Source organism: Cloeon dipterum, chromosome X (genome assembly GCF_949628265.1).
Source record: "Cloeon dipterum chromosome X, ieCloDipt1.1, whole genome shotgun sequence".
NCBI classification, from domain to species: domain Eukaryota; kingdom Metazoa; phylum Arthropoda; class Insecta; order Ephemeroptera; family Baetidae; genus Cloeon; species Cloeon dipterum.
In genome coordinates, this window is record NC_088790.1 from 33,032,912 (window position 1) to 33,054,760 (window position 21,849).

Consider the following 21,849-nt stretch of genomic DNA (forward strand, 5'->3'; position numbering starts at 1 on the left):
CGCAATCCTTTATTTAAATGCCCACAGTTCATTCATTATGTTCGTAATTTGTCCTCGAATTGGCGAATTTCATCCTCAGTTTGGTTGCGTACGAAAATTTTACAGAATTAAAATCTAAAAAAAGGGGATTTTGTATTTCGAAGGCCTAGCTCTTGATTGATTCGAAAATGGTGCGGCTTTGTGGGGGTCACTCGCGACAAACGGCCAGGGTCGTGTATTTCAGCCGAGTGCTCGCTTTGGTGACATTTTGCGAAATTGCCGGAGCGGCCGGATCGCGCCTAATTAGCTGTCGCGGTGAACAGGTGTCGCGCACAATCTGCATTCGGGGCCGACTCTCTTGCGTCACTCGCGACAAAACAATCTTCGCCACTCGAAATCGTCGTCTCGACTCGATTCGAGTGCGGAAAAGTGCAGGAAATGGGGTTGCCCTTTGGACGCAGCCGTGCACTGGCGCAAAGGTCACGCGCAACGCGAAATGCTGGCGCGGGCGGGCGTTAACCACTTTGCATCGCATGAGCTGGCGAAACCCGAAGTGCGCGCGCCAAGATGATGCATTGCCAACAACGGTACTTTCCGTTTTCAACGTGAACCATATGAAACGTTCCCACCAATTATTGAACGCCTTTCCAACTCCTCTCATTCCAATTGTTTTCTTCGTTCAATAGAACAAACTGAAAATAATCACCGTTGCCAACCCATGGTTAATTATTTTTCATTTAATCTCTAGTTGAAGGGAAACGAAATTATTTTTCTCGCAACAAGAACCCAAAGGGATTAAATTTGCTGAAAAAATGAGAAAATTTAATTTGCATTAATCCGTCTCTGTTACATTAATTTGCGTCGTCTGACGTGAAATTAAGTCGAGTGGAAACACGATATTTTCTCGGATCGCGAGAGAGGAAAGCGATTACGCACGTTTTCGGGGCAATTAAGAATATAAGTGTGTGCGTCCCACGCGTGCAGCAGCAGCAGGCCGCCGCTCTTTTCGCATTTTCATAATTAACAAGGTGTCAACGCCTTCCGCCCGTCCAAATTCACAAACAGCTTAATTAAATTCCATCTGGCACGACACACCAATAAATAGCCTTCTTTACTGCTCCTCTGCTTTTTGATTCTTTTTAATCAAATGCAAATTTGGTCCGTTTTCCCTCGTTAAGAGCGTCCAGCATCCCTATATTTTTGCGAATTATTTAAATCATTGCTCCCGGTTTGAATTGACACTTGTTTTAATTCAAATGAACAGCAAAATAAATCTGGGTTTGAACGTTGAAAGGGCTTTTCAATTAATTTTGATTTTATCTGCAAGCGGGCATGCACTGCGTTGTCACTTGTTGAGTGTTCGAAGGCGCGTTTCGAGTGTGTTTCCACTTGTTTTGGCGTGGGAGTACGTCTCGGCTTCTGTTGCTTTGGCTCGCACAGTTAATCACTTTTCTGCTACCGGCGAAAAACACACTCGCGTGCGCCGCGTTAAAAGAAAAAAATACAATAAAATAAAATACACACGCACTCGCGTGGGCAGCTCTTTATTATTCCCACGGGTGTTTTCCTCCTTTCATTATCTCTCGAAAGCGCGCCTGCTGATGACAGGAATTATAACTCCTCGTAAATTAAATGAAACGGCTCCAGTTGTGCGGTCTGGACTCTGGAAAGAGGAAAGGATGCGTCCTAAATTTAATTCAATACCCTAGGCTATTTAATTAATAACAATAATCTTTTTCTCGCTTGAGTGGTTAAAAATCCTTAGCAAATAATTATTATTTAATCGCGATGCTATATAACGGGGCTGAAATTTAAGAAATAAATTTAGCGGTTATTTTTTTAGCAAGCAGAAGCGCCAGAGTAACAAAACTGGGGATTATATTGTTTGCTAAAGGAAAATAAAATTCAGCTCCGAAGGTAATTTATTATTTGTTTATTCGATTTAATTTTATTAGCCGTGAAATGTACGTCGGGGCATGTTTGGTTTGCTTTTGTTATCGCTTTTATAATTTTCGATTGCGTGCGTGTCGAGTGGAGAGAAGCGAGGAATTGACTTGTTGCTACTGCTCTGGTTTGTTTTCCCGCGACACATAAATATTGGATTTCACCGCAGCGAGTGAATAAAATACTATCTCTGCTCCTGCCAAATAATACACGCTGCCGATGCCGACCATTTGTGCGGGTTTCGCCTCAATTCGTTAATGACTAAATTTTGCCGGTGCGCAGCGCAACTATCGAAAAGTGCTCTCATTATTATTCGCACGTTCAATAAAAGCTAATGATGGCAATAATTGCGAGCAACGCGGCTCATGCGCGACAGATTTATGAGTTTATGGCCCAATCTGGCAGCGAGAAAAGCGCCCACAGTCACAAACTTGTAAATGCTCCGCATATTCAAATCAGTACAAGTCCTTACTTGGATGCGATCTTTCCAGCTATAAATCACGGGCTCGTCGAAAGCGCCTCCATTTTTTCGAATCCACGACTTTTCTCGCCGCGCGGCTCAAAGTAATTAACACTCGCCGCGCCTTTCATTACTCACTTTTGCCGCTATTATTTTAGCAACCTTAATTAATGGCAAACTTGTTAAGATGCAAATAATTTATCTCGCCACTTGGTTTCCACGCCAACATAGCTAAAAGCGTTTCAGTTTAATCTGTGATTAAGGTCAGAAATGACAATCATGTCTTCCAAATTTTTTTAGCACAAAATCTGCAAACAATCTGATCTGAAAAATTAAAACTTAATTAATATCTCACTGTAATTAATTTTTTCAAGCAGTTATAGGAAAGAGCGGACAAAAAATGACAGTTGAATAAAAGAAAATCAAGATCGCGAGTTAACAAAAAATAAAATTGAGGGATGTGAGTTGCGCAGGCCAGGCAACGGGCGTCGTGGGCTAATTACACTTTATTATCACGGCAGCACATCGTAAAGTGCGTTTTCGATTGTGAATGGGCCAGGGAGGGGTTACATAATAACGAGCCTGGTCAGTTAGCCGCTTTTTTTTGCTCACTTGACGCCGGCGGCGCGCTCACCTTGCGCCGAGGCGAGGCTGAAATTTCGTTTTCGCTCCGCTCGCAATCAGCGGCCGTAAAACCGGAGCATTTTCATTCCGCGCGGCCGGCCAATTCAATTTATTGCCCAAATTAAGCGAAAAAAAGCAAGTAGCGCCTGCTTTCTCGCGGATTGTCCGCCACCGCCGCACACACGGCCTCCAAAACGAAAATGGCTGTGGAAGTATAGTGAAAAATAATCAGTTTTTCTTCAATTCGTGCGGCCAACAATTTTTTTGAGAATATATGCAGCAAGTTTGCGGAACTAAAATCATCTTCGTGGTTTTCTAAATTAAATTCGTGCTGATAAAACGTATTATGATAGTTATAGTGAAATACAATTTTTTAATTAACTGAACGTAGTAAAATATTATTAAATAATCTAAATTACTTTGCAGTTTTGCTAAATTTCAGCTGTAAACAAATACCTGTGTTCAGGTATGAAAATTCTGTGATTATTAAAGGTTCTAATGTTGACGATAGAGCCGTGAAAATATTCTTTGACGAGCTTTTTTTATATAAAAAAGAGGTAATTCCGCAAGAGAGTCTTTTTAGTGAAAAAAATTATTGCTGAATCACATAGCTCCTCCAAACACGACAGTGACAAATGATTTTTCGAGATTGTGATCAGCTGGAGTGGCGGCTGCAACGACACGTCATTTTATTATTTGTTGCATGTGTGAGCGTGAATTTCTCGGATGGAATAGGATGCGGGAGAAAAATGCAGGCATTTGAACTGGGACATGCGGTGAATATCAGCTGTGCGGCGAATTTCGGCGTGCTCGCTCCGTTCGCTGGCTGGCTGGCGAGGCAAAGGCCGAAGCAGCGCCGCGGGGCGCTTGCTAATCATTGCGAGCCGCGGCCGCGGCCGCGCCGCGCCGCTTGTTTTCTTCTTCTCCCGGCTGCGGTGGGGGCAGCAGCCGGTCGCGTTGCGCGCCCCCGCAGCCCCCCGGCGCCACCCCTGACGCCCAGCCGCGGTCGGGGGCCCCGTGGCGCCGCAAACGGCCGGACGGAAGCGGCGCCGGGGGCCCGGCGGCGCCCCCGACGCCCACACACGCGTCCAAAGAGGCGCGCGAAGAAAGTGGAAGGTCCGCGCGTGACGTAACGAGTTGCCGCGGCCGCGAGGATGAGAGAGCAGCTCACGATTTCCTCAACTCTGCGCTCGCTGCACACACACAGACCCGGCCTGGCCTGGCCTGGCCTGGCGGTTCGGTTCGCGGCGCCGCGTGCCATTTGCATCCGCGTAATTCACGCGCGGCACCACTTGTGCAACGGACCGAAAATCCAGCCTGGAATTCCAGCTGTCGGTCGGCCCTTTGCTTCGTGTTTTCTGATTTAATGGCCACAACACTCAAACTCGAATTTCACCTCGGCTCGATCGAAATCTTGCTTCTGAATTTTTATTCCTACCATTTCAATAAATCTTGCTGCCAAAATCGATTTTTTTAAAATTTACTTTGGAAATTGCCGTTAAGAAGATTTTATGAGAAATATCCTAAATTTTTGTAATTTTCCCCAATGAAATTGATTTGACGGGATTTTATAAGAAATTTATTTCGTATTGGGTCGTGAATTCAGCTTCTTCTGGATCTGGACAATCGGAAACACCCTAATGTGCCGGAAATGAAGTCACTGAGCGCCCTGATGGCTTCCAATGGGTCATATTGCACATCATTCTGAAAACTCTCGACTTTGCCGTTCCAACCGTGCGCAAATCTTGCAAATCGAAATAATACAGAGCCCGTCAGACGTCGGTAATGTGGCTACACATTAAAATTTAATCATATTGATCGCTCGACGGCTACCCTGTCGCCAGGATTCGATTTATTACCTGATTTGATACGCAAAGAATGTTCTGACGGTGAAAATCAACAGTTTTTTTTTTGCAATTTTGCTTTATTTTCACTCTCCATCATCTAAACTAAAAAACCGTTTTAACCTTGACCCTCCGTATCACGAAAACTCAAGGTTTCACCGTCCTGAAAATTTCCAGGCACACTTAAGCCAACTTTTTCCTACACTCAAAAAATAGGTGCCATTTTTTTAAAATATTCAGAATTTAATTTAAAACTAAAAAAAACATTTGCGAATATTTACGTTAATTTAAACAAAAACATAAGGTTAGAAATCGAGATAATCACAATTTTGCAAGGTCTGGGAGGCTGATTTCGCCCTGATTTTTCTCAACAAAAAGGTGGAAATTTCATATCACTCGGGGAAGAACTCAGGAGATCAATATTCGATCTAAAATATTCAGTGAAATATTATAAATCTTTTTCAACTACTGATAATTAAATTTGCGTTATTTGACCCTGGTTTTCTACGTCGCATCGAATATTTAAATTTTAAAAATTAAAATAGGTCTGAGTAAATAAACTAGCACACTCTCATTTTCGTTGTCGGCCTCGGGAGAAGGCGCGATAAATTTGCAGCGGGTGAATTCTGTGAGGCGCGCGGTGTAGTGGGTGGAGGAGAACACGCATGCCATGCAATGCACCTTCTCTTTAAACTCACACACATTCGGGCAAAAGTGTGTCGTCAGTGGCGGCGGCGGCGGCGGCAGCGCAGATGTTGCTATTTTCACAATTCACACTCGACGCTATTTTCCTTTCTTTGATTGGCGCAATTGGCGAAACGAGTCATTAATCTCGGCCGAAAGAAAGAGAAAAGCGACAAATGGGCCGAATAAATGTCACGCGCTTACGCCTTTCCACCGCAATTAGCCCGAATTATGCACAAAGGCCAGATGGTCCCGCGCGCCGATTTACAGCTTTCCGCGCCCGCCATTGACAGCTCACATGACTGCCAAAATTACGCCCAGGAATTTGCACTCGCACTCGTCGTTTCCCTAGGGAAAATGTCTCTTCGTTAACTAGCGTCGCAATTTTATGCAAATTATCCGAAGACCGGATCAGTGAAATTTATCTTAATTTTATTTACTCAAAGATAAATTAAAAATTAAACATGCCATAAATTAATATGGGGAGTTCTAGATTATTTATTTAAAAAATAGTAAATCGATATTAAAAGAGTTAGATAATTATTAAAAAAAAACTGAATGGTAATTTAAATCTTAATTTCTAATGTAAGATTTGCTGCATGGTTATTGCTTATCTGGGGGCTTATTAACCGGCTTTGCATAGTTAGAAAAGCCAACAATGGCATCTAACTAAGTGACAAAACAAAGGGAAACGGTTTCCATATCCACTTAGCATTATTTATCGCGGCGCATCTCGAGCGACCCACGCACGCCGCCGCAGATTCAAATCGCCATACTTCTCTTATTGGCATAATATAATAATAATGAAAACAAATAACTCGTGTGCGTGTGTGTGTTTCTCTTTGGCAAACTCGTCACTCGGATGTGCGTTAAAACTTTGCACAAACAACGCAGTTTCGGGTTGGCCAAATATGGTGGCAAATTGCTTCGCAGCGGAATTCGACGATTTTCATCACTCGCGCGCGGCAGGTGTCAATGATTTTCTCTTTTCGGCTCTAATGAAACGACGCTGAGGAAATAGAACCCGCAACACTGAATCGCACTTTTTCACAACACTTTATTTGACTCTTCCATTGTTGCGCGTCCGAGACCCTGATCAAAACCGACTCGGCACTCAAATTGCAATTTTCACGCTTTTGATTGCATTTAGAGAAAAGAACTTGAAAATACAACTTTCAATTTCGATCAACAGTTTTATCCGGGCTGCCAAATTTTTCAATTTTTAAAACAAACCTTTTTATACTAATTTTCATTTACTAGAAATTTATTAAAAAACGGGAATGTCTTGTTTTCTCATTAAAAACACGCGGTCTTCTTTTCATGTATGATCTAGCATGCGTTCGGAATTTTCAATGAGCTTTGGACGAAACGATCCGAGACTTGAAAATTGGCCAATGCATCAAGATTAATTGAGAAGGTGTATATAACATTACCGCGATGACATTTATCGCTGTTTCGAAATAGTTGGCTCAAGTCGAGAGCAAGTAATTGTCCTAAACACGAAATTTGGCTTTCCTCGGCGCGATTGGATTGAATCATAAAGTTGCGACACTTTTGGAGGTAAGCCAAGCCAAGCTCAAACCACCTGGTCGTGTGTGATCTTTATTGCGCCCAGCACAGTTTGAATTTCAGCGTGGGCTCGATCGCACCCGCGGAAAAACGCGTTCAAAGCGCCATTATTTAGAAAACAAATGCGCCCACGTGATAAGTTAAGCTGAAAAGTTGCGCCGCCGAGCAACGGGTGCATCATGCAAATCTCATCTGCGTCGTGTTTCACAACGACACGCGCGTGTAAATAAGACAATACGCGCGTCGATAAACACATATTAATTGGATGCGTGTGTGTTGTGTGCAGTGCAACCGAGCGCATTTGAATTTCAAATCAAGCTACGCTGTCAGTCGGATGCCTCAGAAGCAGGAAAAACGTGGAAGATTTATGAACATTATTTCCTTTGCTGAATTCCTTTTACAGATTTTTTATGTGAATCGATTTTCTCGGATTTTTGCAGGGAATCGCGTAAGGGAAGGCGAAGACAGCCACTCTTCACATTCTAATTTTCGGTTTTTTCTTTTGCACTTGTGAGAGACGAAGAACGAGAATTGCTGGCGTTGTATTTTTAGCTTTCGGGTGCAGTCAATGTGCGCGAAAGGAACGCACACTCGCTGAACAAAAACAAACAACGCTTTTTGATACTCGCAACGCGGTGGCCGGCTCTTGAGCACGCCGAGTAATTCATCCCAGGATCGCGTTTCAAGCCACTTTTCTTAAATGAGCAAAGCCCGACAACTTTTCAATCGCGGTTAAATAATATATGCAAGATAATTTCAATTAGGGCCAAAATTGTAGAAGGAATTTCAATTAAAATTTAAAGGGTTTAAAAAATTAATCTCCAGCTTACTTGGAAATTATAATTTTTAATTTATTCTCTACTTCTTAATTTGAAAAATTCAAGCTATCGTATTAAAGAAGAAGATACTGTGATTTTCTTCTAAGAGATGAGCTGTGAGAGGATGCTTGTAAAGGTCTGGTGACTCGCTCCTTTTCCTAGTTTAGCCCTTTGGTTCAGTGATCCCAGCTGAAACGGTCTGAAATTTCAAGTTGTGCCAGGTTTGAAGGTCGCGCTCAAGGGCGTCGTCGCCGTGAGAGATCCACCTCGGCGCGAGTGACTTGAGCGAGTTATTGAGAGAGCAGAGAGAGAGAGAGAGAGAGAGAGAGAGAGAGAGAGAGAGAGAGAGGTGTGGCCGCGCGCACACCTCGGATGATAAATCAAAGGCATTGAACGCGCGCGAGTGATGGATGGCTTCGCGGACACGAGCCCCGAAAGTGGCAGCAAAACAAATTGAAGACGTCCGCCATTAAATCCAGATAATCGCGTTATTCTTTTCACGCTACTCGCTCACACATTTACTCGAAGCAATGACCGGCCCTGCTACCAGAACGGTACAAAATTCACCGATGGCCAATTCGGAAATGTGAAAGCAATGAATTAATTAATTGATTTTTTCAAATCTTTCGTCTCTCAGAGGATGGTATTGATAAATTAATGCTGTTTAAAAAACAATGTGCTGCAAACTAATCTAAACGCCTGATATCATTTTTATAAATTTATTCAATTAAAACTAATATTTTTAATTTTTTGATTCAGTCTATCTATAAATCAAAACAATTGCTTGAGAGTTTAAATGTTGTGTCTCTATGCAATTTTAATCCATTCAAAGTATGATTTAAACCTCTGAAACCGTTTACGAAGCGTGTGAATCAGCTGTTGTTCTTTAAAAAGTTTTAGTAACACCGTTGTTTACGATTCTAAATATATATGTGTAAAATGTAAAACAAGCTGAAACGTATTGAAATGGAAACTTAAAAATCCAATCGCGTCTTGGTGGTTTCCAGGATGTTTTAAACGCAATTAAAAGGCAGAGCGAGAGTCGCGTCGATCACTTTCCGATGCAAAAGCGACGCTGGTCGCCACGAGGGAGTTTTGCGGTTTACCAGTGACTCAGAAGATGCATGCGGTCGGCTCTCTCTCTCTCTCTCTCTCTCTCTCTCTCTCTCTCTCGTGGCGGCGGCGGCGAATGCTGGAAAGGCTGGAAATGCCGAGGGTAAAAGAGATTCGAACGCGCGGTGCAGACGCAGACGCACCCACGCCGTGAAACAACGGTTTTCATTGTCGGCTGCATGGCGCGGCTGAATATTTTTTATTTTTTTATTTTATTTGGTGGCTGTCGCGCGTGTCGCAAGCTGAGCTGAGAGAGATTCATTTTGGTTGCGCAAAGAGGCGCCAGCGAAACGGCGGCGACCTCAGCCGCGCGCCGATCGTGACCGTACACGTTGGAAATACACACACACACACACACACACTCACACACATACGCCCTTCATCTCTTTCTGCGCTGCGCTGCGCTGCCTTTCAATGCACGAGCTTGTTCATATATTCATACGAGTAAGTCCAATTCGAAATGAATATACACGCGGCTATAACACGCTCCGTGTGTGTGTGTGTGTGTGCCCGCGAGACAGGATTAAAAAGAATCATGAGCCTTAAACGGCAATTCTTTTTACATGTGTATGCAAGCTCTCGTGTTCCTCCGAGAGATGCTTCTCGTGAGACGATTTCAACCAATTATTTCAGTCCAGATGGTGCATGTTGCCAATTAGCGCCGCTTAAGAACGGAGCCAAATCTGTAAATTCAAAATTTACAACGGCTGAAACATTTCAAGTCTTTTGGATTGCAAGACGTGGTTGAAAATATAGATTTAGGTCCCTCTGACCTCAGTAGCAGGTTAAAATCTGCAAGAATATTTTTTCAAGATCAAACAGTTGCATAGGAATGTTTTACTCTCAAGTTTTTGGATGTAAATTTAAATCCAACTTAAATATTTTTAAGTAGCTATTTGAATTGTAGTGGAAACTATGGCCGATTCATTTCTTCAAATTTGCAGCGGGTCATTTGGACTTTATTCCTTCCTCCTCTTCAAATAATTCTTTGAAATTTTTAAGAAATTACATTTAATGAAATTAGACCGATAATCTTAAATTTGACTTCATTTAAATAGACAGATCGGGTTCTGTGTCACTAACTTGAAACACAACAAATTGTTTTTAAATTTCCAATAAAATTAATTAAAAGACAATATCAAAAATCTTAATTCTTTTTTTTAATTTTAATTTTTTAAAAAAAGTTTCTCTTGAGTCAATATTATTGAACATAAAATATTCTTTTGATAAAAATTTGCAGCTGGTCAAAGAATCCGTTTGAGAGCTGTTACAGTGCGATAGCCATCTCAAATAAATATATCTGGTTGTCTCTTCGTGATTTGGACGTGTGCGTGAGTGGAAGGCAAACTTCCGAGAGCGGCGGCGCCCACTCGAATTTCAAAGTAGTTGTCGTTTACGAGCGTGCGATTGAACGCAATTTGGACAAGTAAGTGTGACAATGGGCCTGCCTGCCTGCCGATCGGGCGGTCGGGCGGTCGGGGCGGAGTGCAACACGAACGCGACTACGCCGCGCATGATATGATTGTTCGTACGGCCGGCGTGAAACTCAATACGGACACGAGTGATTATTATTATTATATATCGCAATAATATCGCACTATTGAGTCGACGCGCGGTAATGACAGGCGTTTCTTTCAAACCCAACTTTGTCAGGTGCGAAAAGCTAGCACATGAGAGAGAGAGAGAGAGAGAGAGAGAATACATAACACGAGACCGACAGCCCATAAAACTGGACGCTCCATGCTATTTCCATTTCCCCATGTTTGCTTCTTGTCGAGCGTTTTCACTAAAGGGAGAACGAAATGGCACTGCAGATTCAACGGATCTTCGCCAAATCCACTTTTATCTAGACAAATTTTTATTCTGTTAGGGAGAGTGAAGAAAATGCAACTACTGCGTTCGAATTAAATTCTTCTTGATTTGCAAGCTCAAATTTTTGTAAAATAATTGTGCAAAAAATATTTGAAAATCACGGAGCACTTATGAATAATTCCGCCCTTAATTCGAGGGCTTAGAAAAAAATTGTAACGTCAGTTTCGGTTTAACAAAAAATAAAAAATGAAGATTTAAAATGCCATTGGAAGATTGGAATGAAAATCCAAGAAATTGGCCCCAAAAATGACACAGCCCTGTTCTGACCGATGACATTTCCGAAACGAACGTTTTGAGAGAAAGAGTGGCTGCGACGGAGCTTCGAGGGCAGCCCGCCGACTTGGGTGCAATATTTGTGCGGCGCGAGTGGCCTTGAGAAGGCCGTCGGGGTTGGCGTTGCTCGAGCGTCCGGCGGCCGAACGGGCGGCCACGCGCGCCCCGAGTTTGATGTCGGCGGGCGGCTCGTGAGGCGGCCGAAGCGGTGCCGGCGGCGGCCGGCCCGTGGCGGCCGGCGGCCGGCGGCCAGAGGGACGCGCAGTGGCAGGTGCCACGTGACCCACTTGCTCAAAAGGCGGCTTGGCGGCGCCGCCGCCGCGGCAGCCGCGCCACAAATTATCTATCCTTGCCGAGCCGAGCCGAGAGCGAGCTGAGAGCGAGCGCGAGCGCGAGCGCGCGCCACAGCCTTGCCGCGCTAAGCCACTTTCTTCACTCGCGCGCTGAGCAAACGCCGCGCCGCCAAGCGCCACCAATCGCATTTTGGCCTTTGAAATTTTCGCATGCAAACGCCTCTCGCCCGCTAACCAAACATTACTCGTCGTCGAGTCGAAAGTCGTCTTTTTAGTGGTATAAAAAAAAGGAATGAATTATCGTGTAGAGTAAAATTTACACAAAATGCAATTATTGTTGATTTGCTATGCAAAAAATCTCACATAATTTATGACGTATTTTCAAGCGGATTGATATAGGGCAACAATTGAAAATAATTCGAATAGCATATTGTTGGCCGCTATGGATAGTTGGAGTCAATTTTTTCTCTACGCAATGTGTAAAAATTAAAAAGAGTACCTTGCTACTGTTAAATTTAAAGCGCTTGGCCATATTTCCTTGGCAGATTTCGACTCCTCTCAGTGTGTATGACACTTTGTTGTGAAATCAATTAAGATTTCAAGTAGAGAGACAGTCCTCACCATTTAAAAAGCATGCTTGTTTAGTTATTTGCATTTTGCCAACAATGACTTCATCGAGTATTGAAGTACCAATCCTCTCTAATTGTAAGGAAAGGATTAATATCTATTTTTAAATACCAAGATAATTTATATTTTTATTCGCATCACAGTTGATGAAATTGGAACACGTCAAGTTTTCTCACTGTAAAAATGGCATATTATCCCGCCTCTGCATGTGATAAACCATCGGTTTTTTTTATCTAAAATAATCTTATTATTTTTACAGTCAGTGTGAATAAACAGACTATAATTAAATGCAATTAACTATTTCAATATTTGTTCTCAAAGAATACACTTGAAATCATAAATTGAAAGCATTTTAATCGGAAAAAGAAAATTCAGAGGCAAAAATTGACGACTAGGAAAAATTAACAAATTAATCTATTCTGAAACGGATCTTAAAAACAGCATGATTGGCTTTTAAGAAATTAATGAAAATTGTTTTCTGACAGAGTGCAGCAGCAAAAGCAGTAAAATGTTTTCATAATTATGCAATAAACATGATTTATATTTTGTTAATTTCACCTTTAAAATGAGAACAGATGCACTCTGTACTCGGCGAGAAGTCACTGTTCAAAATTCGTAATGTACTTAAAAATGCAATGCTTACCTTTCCCCTTTTTTTGGAAAATATTTTTTGGCCAATTTTAGCCTTTGCCATAGCGTCATTGTTTTTTCTTAAGCCCTCTTTACCAACATTTGCGTCTGCATGTTCTTATAGAGTGGTTGCGAAAATTGCGCTCGTTATTGCAAAAGCAAAATATTTGCCTGGATAATTAATGTTTGTTTATTCGGTGTGCGCCGTGTGCACTCTGTGTATGCGGTGTGCATCATCATGCGCATCTGTCCGCGCGCGAGAGAGAGAGAAAGAGAGCGATCGCACGTGCACTCGATTTGAATGAGAACAATGGCGAACAAATCAGTCAGCCAGCGATAAATAGCAGCTGTTCGCAATTCTGACCCATCAGATCGCCGGCCGCTTGCGCAATCAGCAAAATAAATAAAATCAACCGAATCAACGCTTCCTTTTCACCGTTCCGCTACAAATTCGCAAATTCAGGTCTTCCGAGCTCATAGATCTGTGTGCTCATTCTGGCTTTCAATTAAAAATTGCTTTATGGACCAAAAAATGCTTGGCAAGAATTTTAGTTTCTACGAATATTTCAATTTTTAATACATTTATTAAATATATTTATTATTTATTTAATTCATAACATGAAATGACTGAACATTGTCATTTAAATGTTTTTTCCCATGGAAATTATTATTTAAATTATTTAATCATTGAATCAATTATTTATGATAAAATTGAAATCAATGATCATTTGATTGTTTTAAATAGTAACAAACGAACATTAAATACTCGGAAAAAAGCAGAAACGAATTCACGTGTTTTAAAAAACGTTTTAAATATTCTATAAATCTGGCGCAGTGCAATTGATCTAAAAAAGAAACGAAGGTTGTCGTTTAAACATGGCGAGTAAATTAAATCCCACTGCAGAAGGTGCTTGTCAGTATAAGTAACGACAAAGAAGAAAAGAGGCGCAAACTGTTGGTGTCGCACGCAGATTAAATAAATTGAGACGAGATTTCCGAGTGGGCGCCGCGTGCTTTATGAGTCTGCCTTTCGCAGCTCCAGCTCCAGCTCCAGATGGCCGGCTGGCCAGCTGTAAAAGGCGTGCGAAAATATTTGCATTTGCTTGCGTCACGCCGACTCTTGGGCCTGGAAAAGCGTTTTATCCCGATCGCGCAGCTCCGGCAATTGACAGCGATGATTAAGTGCGTATTGTTCGCGAGAGCAGGCCTAATCGATTTCTTAATTAAAGGTGACGTAAACGATAAATTATTTTGACGCCCGCCCGTCCGTCGGTCCGTCCGTTTGTCCGCCTGCCACTGCCACCTCCGGTCCCGTCATGGACAAAAGCGATTATTTCGAGCATAGAAAAAGGAACAGGCGGCGTGGGTGCCATATGTGTACCACACACACTCACACACACACACACACGAGTGTCGCCTTAAATTTCCTCATGCTCGCATTTCACTCGCTGCACATTTGAAATTCAAAGCAGCTGTTTACTCGCCGCCGGTCCAGCTAATAAATACCGCTCTTGCCTGTCAAAAACGTGAAATATGATTTCAAACAACGCCAATGCTCGTAAATTGAATTTTTGAAAGCAAATTTAGCCGAACAAGCAAACATATGCTCGGTTTATTTACAAGCGCAACATATATTTCTTTTAGGATCGAATTCGCGTGTTCAATAACTTGTTCTCTGATCGAAATAAATAACCGATTTATGAGTTTTATTTGAAAATTAAAAGATTGATTTTTAGAAAAATTAGGTAGTTTGAATATTTATAGGCTTTGCGTAGCTATAGGCTGGTAAATTTGTTTGAATGGTTTGAAATGTTAATGATTAATTTCAATGCGACTTCCACGCTTACTTGAATTATTAATTGCAAAAGCCACAACTGCGGAGGATTCTGAATCTCCAGTTGTTGGAAACGAGTTATTGCACTCGTATAAGCGATCACAATTTAAAAGGAAGGAAGAAAACCCTGCACCTAGAGATTCATTGCTCCCTACGAGTGTGTAAATTAAACTTGTTTCGATTTAATGCGTATTTCGAGATGAAATTAATCAAGAAGACGATTTTGCGTGGATGCAGTGTTCGAAATAAATCAAGCGATTGGTTATCGTGTTTGCGTCTTGTTCTCGTACATATGTATACACGCTGAGTCGCGCGCGCGCGTGTGTGTGTGTGTGTGTGAGGCAGTTGAGCGGAAAAACGTACAAATTAGTTGGTGCGACGCGCTCGATAGCAAGTGAGATATATTGGGAGCGAGAAAGAGTTATGTTGGTGGAAAAGTGCTGCCCACTCGATGCCGTTTATTTGCATTGCCCGCCGCCGCCGCCGCCGCCGCGTGTCCTGTCCTGTCCATGTGTCCGCCGAGCAGCAATCATTCTTAACTCGAGCCGCGCGCCACATGACAGTTACATCGAGAGAGCAATTTTCAGCGCACGCTTTTATTTTATATCCTCGCTTGTGGGTCGAAAAGTTCAATGCAGCTGCTTTATGACGACTTCATTATTAAAACGTACGGCCAATTATTAATTGCAACTCAACCAGCTCCAGCTGGACTGGCAAGCAACGCAATGGCGTGAATAAATGTTCTTTTTGCATCACAATTTTATTTGCTTATATTTTTTTAGTTCACTTGAATATTTTCTCCTTCGAATGAATATATTTTGATGGGGAAAATTAATAGTTTTAGTGTCAATCTTTGCAGCTTATTTTTGCTCTATTAGTTTTGTGCTATTCAGACTCTTTGTCTCATAATGTATGATTTCCTTTGATTGGAGATACAATTTTTCGGTCGAACTGTTGGGATTTTCTTGCGCTTTGCTCGCACTCGGTTGAGTTGTTATGATTCATTCTAATTAGTTTCTTTCGAAAGCAGAAAGTAATTTGAATTAGCCAACATTTCTGGAAAAGCAAAGCAACCGAGTGTGTGTGTGTGTCAGAGAGGAGGGTACTACAATCGAGAGAGTTTAGAGTGTTAACCTTAAGCCCGATGACCGCAATTACACGGCGCGTTACACGCCGCAATTAAAAGAAGCCTCTGCTCTATGTAGATCTCGCTCGCTCGCTCGCCTGTTAGTCGCAGCAGCAGCAGCAGCAGAGCGAAAAAAGAAGTAACAAAGTTGGCGAGCGTCGATTTGGTGCTGTTTATGTGTGTCACGGCCGCCGCTCCGGCCAGTGAGTCACACAAACGCGGGAAACCACCTTGCTCGCACCGCACCGCACCGAACCTCTACTCCGCGTACGTGTGTGTCGTGTCCTCAGCGGAATACCAAATCAGCTGCTCTCCGCTCTGTGTCGCTCGCAGATGCTTTTTGTTCTGTTTATTGCCCCGGCCCCCAGCTCTTGCTTGGGAACAAACACGACTAGTCTCGATAAACGTACATACATTACGACTCAAAGGTCTCAAACTCACGGCAGAATAAACTGAATTTAATTCAAATTCAAATCTTACTCGGTGTTCTCCACAAATTAAAAATAGTTATTTAATTTGTAAATTTAATTCATTTCATTACAAATTTCGGCCCAGTGCGGCAGGAGATTATTTAGTGTAATTGAACGTTTTTGCAATATCTGCTAGCTCTGTTCGCCATTTTAACTGTGTGAACTTGTACTCTATGACCTTGACTGTGCAAGAATAAATAAGTAAACATAATTGTTTGAATTTTTAAATTAAAATTAATTGTGACTGTTTGAACAATAGAATAAATTTACGATTACGTTCCCAGGTATGATTAATAATAAAACTTTTATTATTGAAGAGAGAGCATTTTCTCATGAAGCATCATTATTTTTGATGGACTAATTCCATATGATGAAGAAAAAAATCAATAAAAGAGATGAGTAACAATGTGTGATTTTGGTGTTGCAGCCGGAGATTTACAAGGATGCGCCTCACTTCCGGCGGGTAGGTGACGGGCCCGAGTACTGCCTGGAGATCCCGTGCGCCAAACTCGACTTCACCGGCGCCTATTCGGTCATCGCCAAGAACTGTTATGGCGAGGCCAAGGCCGTGATCTCGCTGCAGATCACCGCCAAGGGTGAGTTGCACACCAACATACCTCGCATGTTCGCCTTTTTTAGCGTCCAATTCAAATTGTTTTAAAATTAAATCATTCTCCCGCGGTCAAAGCGACAAACTGCAATGGCTTCAAATTTTCTCTGCACAAATCTAGAAAAGCTTTGCAGATTTCCCCGGGACCGAACCAAAGTTGCCAAGAACTGTTTGCCCATAGCAAAAATAATTATTTTATTTTGTTTTGAAAGGAGAATTGTGTCCCTTTCAAGCTCTCGTCTGTGCCAATTTTTGAATATTTTTTCAAGTATTCATGATGTGCACCATTTGTGGTTAATTGTTGCCCTTTAAATGGTTGAAATGAAATGAAAAATCTACAAACACCCATTTGACTGCCTTAATGAAATTCCGGTTGTTAAAAAATCTAACGACCACTTTACACTCTATAATTAAAGCAGTTCTTGAAATTTTGCGAGTTCAATAAAGAAGGAGATCGGGCGAGTCGGCTCTCTGGCTTCGCGAATCCCGCATCGGCGCGGCGGCGGCGGCGAAACGAGTTTAGATTTAGAGAGATGACTTACACAATTTCTGTGCTGGCTTTTGGCTTTTGGCACGGCCAACCCGGCGTCCTTGCTGACGCGAGCGAGGCGTCCTTTGCCGAGAGAGATAGAGAGAGAGAAAAATTGCTCGGTGCTTTCATCTCCTTTTAAGGCAGATATTAAAACTCTTTCTCGGAACGTTTACCATATAATTATACGCGCGGAGAGTGACGCGCGTCTTTGCTCGCTCGCTCAGCGCGACCGACACAACAAATCGTGGGCGGCTTTATCACAGCACCGAGCCACATCCAACATAAATCGCCGCACACACAAATTTGGAATCAAAACAGAGCGCGTAACGCGTGTCAGCAGCTGCGCGTCCTTGCTTCCTTTCGCGGCGGGATGCTCGTGATTTATTCACTGCAGATCCAATCTCATTACAGTTGCCATCATACGCAGTTCTAAAAATTAAAAAGCGCCGTCCGTAGTAAAAATAGGCAGTGCATATATGTCAAATGCGCGACCTGCCTCCTTCCACGCATAATTCGTGGATTTCTGCATTGTTTTTCTACATTTCTAGGCTTGCCACGACCGTGAGCAGCGCTAGAGACATTTCAGAAATGGGAAAATACAATAAATTCATTGTCAGCATTTCGCCTTTGTCTTGTCACACGCGTGCGTGTGTGTGTTTCCGAGAGTGGTCGTGTCGCAATCGCCAAAACGGTTTCTGTCTCTCGCTGGTCTGGTCGTGGGATTGCGCGCAGACGAAAGTGCGAAATGTTTGGTTCTCGTATATCACGGTGGCTGGCTGACAAATCGCAGGTGGTGGGCCCGGCCCGGCGATTTTATTGAGAAGAAGAAAAGCGGCCGTTTGTTGGCGATCGCGAGCGCCTCCGCCCATCTGTCCCGCGCGCGCCGTGTGGGTCAAACGCGCCCGATATTAAATTGCGTCGCTTTGCATTTCAATTCTTTATCTCCGCTCCGCTCCGCTCGTGACGTGAAATATGCGTCGTGTGCGCCGATTCAAACCGCTCCACTTTCTTTCTTTCTCGCCTTTGACAATGCACACACCACCTTTTTATTTCAGTCAAAACATCTATCGTTCAACTCTAACCTTTTTCTTTTTATTTTAATACGTTTTTCGATCCGACTACGCAATGCTTCCAATTTTGTTTCGAATGTCGCCGTCCGTCCATCTGTTCGTTACGGGTGATTAACGATTATTTATTTTTTTCTGTGTGTGTTCCAGGAATGGAAGAGCTGAGTCGCGACCATCACAGGCCAGTGACTCACAGGTGAGTCGCAGTTTCCAATTAATTAATTAACCCGCGCGCCGCGCTGCAATTTGGCCATAACTCAAGGGGCGAATTAATTAGCGGCGAGCGCGGGCGGATTTTTATTGCCTAGACTCTGCAAATAAATGTTTTCTCTCGCACTTTTCAATGTGTTTGTGTGTGCGTGAGTGCTGGCCCACGCGGCCGAAAGTAAAAAAGTGGCCCTAAAAGCTTTGAGAGTCGAACTGGATTTCGGAAAGAGCGTAGACACAGAAAAACAGGCCGCTCCTCGGCCATAACCACTGGACCCGTGCCAAATTTGCAAAAGAGAAACCCTTGCACCTGCAAACTATTTCAATTTTTGAAAAATAAAAATGGAAACAACCACTCTTTGAAGATTCTACAATCAGTTTGTTTTAAATTAGTAAATCTTAAAAAATCCTGCCTCTCTGCTTTAAAGCAATTTTATTCCTAATGCCAAGGTCATTTTACAATGTCGTTTGAAAGTTATTTAAATGATGAACAATGATATATGTTGAATTAAAACGTTTACCTATTTAATTACAATTTAATTTTTAAACTTTTTTACTGAAGTAAGTTTAGTCCGTGAGATTAAATTGCAAGACAGTTCAGAATCAGATGTTGCTCTTTCGAATCTGCTGGCTCAATTTGCAATTGATTGGTTTTACATTGGATTGTGGATTAATTGTGGCGTGCGTGTTCTGGTTGGGTTGCAGCAAGGTGCAGACGCTGCCCAGCATCACGCGATCGCTGCGCGATCGTCGTTGTTGTGACGGCGACACGGTGACTTTTGAGTGCGGTTTGGCGCCGACACCCGAGCAGCCCGACGTGCGCTGGGAGAAAGACGCAAAGGTGAGAGTTTATGCCGCTCTTTTCTTGTGTTCTCGCACAACAAACAAGCTGATTGGAAAATTATAAAGGCGTGCATTTTAAATGATAAGAACTCGTCGTTTTTATTCACAGAAAGAATTAATTTGAGGAATTGTTTGATAAATTGGGATAGCCTTTTGTTTAGGCATATTTAATTCATTTTGGAGCGTACTTTTTTAAATTATTTCGAAAATTAGACATCAACATTTGCAATGTGCATGATTAAATTTTGGAATTGCTTTTTGTGCGGCAGCCGCTGGTGATCGAAGGCGACCTGGTGGCCGAGCAGGACAGCACGTTCGCCCGGCTGACGATCCTGCAGGTGTACCCTGAGGACGAGGGCGAGTACACGTGCGTGGTGCGCAGCGAGTTGGGCAAGGTGACCACGTCGGCCTGCCTCATCGTTGATGGTGAGTGTGTGAGTGAGTGAGTGCGGGTGCGGGGGCAGCACAACCGGCCAAATAATAATAATAATTGTAATTTATGCGCGCGTTCGCAATTGCTGTCACGCGTGGTCAGTGTGCAACAAGTGTACACGTTTAACGAGCTAATTAGCGCGTTAGGGAAGCCACCCAGCCAGCCAGCCGCAAGCCCAAGTGGCCGTAAAGAAAGACTGGCTTTTCAATTAATATTAACTCTGCTCGCCTCTCGACTGACAATTATTATCGCCTGCGTCTCAGCCAGCCGGCATCTCGATTCGGCCGCTGTGCCAGCTTGTTAAATCGCTGTTAGCCAAGCACGCTCTAACGTAAATGCTTAATTGGCGCCTTCAATTAATTTCACTTAACCAGCTAAAAAATGTGGCTGTCAAAAAGGCGTTGAAATTTTCGGTCAAACAGGGCGGCATCAGGATGCGTCAAATGTTTGCGTGAAAAAATAAACAGCAATTAATCTTTGACCAATTTTCTGGATACACTCGCTTTGTCCAGCTGATTTAAATAATCCGAACGGTCCTAAAAGATACATATATACATATTGCGGAATATTGTAAATAGGTTTTGAAAACTCTCCAACAATCATCTCAACACTCGAGCTACAACATTGTTGGAGAAGTAAAAAACGGACGTGACGCAATTAAAAGAAGAATTCCTGCAGCCGAAAGAAGCTAAGGAGGGTAAAGGAGATGGCCAACCGGACCAGTCTGAGGAGAAAAACCGGGGACCATGTTCCCGGACGAGTAGAAGGACAAAGTCCCCGAGGAACGCTGCTGACTTGTCCGTCGTCTTCACGTGCCGCGAGTCTCAGTTCCTTCTCCCAGCTGTCCTTTTCTCGCCTTCGTATTTATACAGCCCCGCTTTTCCATGTCATCCTACAACCAGAAGCAACTTTCAGCAATAATCATGTTTCGTAAAATTGTTAGCAAGTTCCGAGCATATCACTTTTTACGGAGGTAAAAGCTAGTTGTTTGGTGATTGTTGTTGCAGTGCCCGAGGAGAAGGAGGCCCTGTTGAGCGGCCAGCTGTCCCGACCGCCCGGCCTGCTGTCCACAGAGTCGACGCCGCGCTCCACCCCACGCACCACCCCATCCAGAAGCAAATCACCCTCCATGCCGAGTGAGTAGCCAATTCCAATCATTTATTTCCAGCACATTCTTAGGGTCAAAAGTATTTCCTTGCTCGAAATTCCAAATTTGATATTTTATTATTGAAATTCCAAATGGCACGTACCTTAGATCGTTTTATTTCATTTAACACTCATATCGATGTCATAATTTAATGTCGCGAATTCTTTAAGTTGCATTTGGCAGTGGGCATGAATAAATCGAAAGAGTTGCGGTGAAAGAAATCGGCCTCCTACTCTTTAAATGGCTTATCACGGTCTCGAGCACGACTTTCCCGCTTTCCGAGAACACAAATGGCGGTTTAATTGAGAGATATTATTGCACCTTTCGGCCGCATATTTATTTGGTTTTACGACGAGTGGGCCGCGGGCGGCGGACCCACGATTTCTGCACAAACAAGCGCGCGCGCGCGCCTCCTCCCTGCCTTGCTTCAATTAACACGAGTGCGCGACGTTTCTTTTATTACCGGCGGGACACACGTTTTTATTGCCGCGCAGCCGCCTACGCGACGTCATAATAATACTAGCGCGAATTATTATGCTCCACTCGGCAGCATAAAGCGAGCGATAAAGTGCAGCGCGCAGTAATCGCACTTTGTTGAAAAGGACGAAGCAGAGCGAGAAGCGCCCTCGACCAGGACACCGCCGGCGCCAACGCGGTCAACAAGAGGCACAGGCTCAAGGCGGCGCCGCCAAAGTTCTACGCCATTCCACACAACAAGGTATTTCCTCCGTTTTCCTTCTTCAAAAATGCAATCTAGCACTTTCCCCAATTTTATGCTCCTTGCATTGAATTAAATTAAATTATTTTTTAGTTGGACTGTAATAAAAATTCATTTGGTTAAAAATTAATA

The 21,849-nt window shown here is 43.1% G+C and overlaps 1 protein-coding gene across 17 annotated transcripts in view; it reads left to right on the top strand.

Moving 5' to 3' along the window:
• LOC135946197 (titin homolog) overlaps window positions 1-21,849 on the top strand; it is a 71,676-nt gene that overhangs the window by 36,866 nt on the left and 12,961 nt on the right. For all 17 annotated transcript variants that reach the window (XM_065494298.1, XM_065494305.1, XM_065494306.1 and 14 more), the window contains 6 exons: window positions 16,588-16,756; window positions 18,520-18,565; window positions 19,282-19,417; window positions 19,689-19,845; window positions 20,860-20,988; window positions 21,602-21,717. In XM_065494298.1, the coding sequence (XP_065350370.1) occupies window positions 16,588-16,756; window positions 18,520-18,565; window positions 19,282-19,417; window positions 19,689-19,845; window positions 20,860-20,988; window positions 21,602-21,717 (753 nt within the window). The remainder of the gene's footprint in view (window positions 1-16,587; window positions 16,757-18,519; window positions 18,566-19,281; window positions 19,418-19,688; window positions 19,846-20,859; window positions 20,989-21,601; window positions 21,718-21,849) is intronic.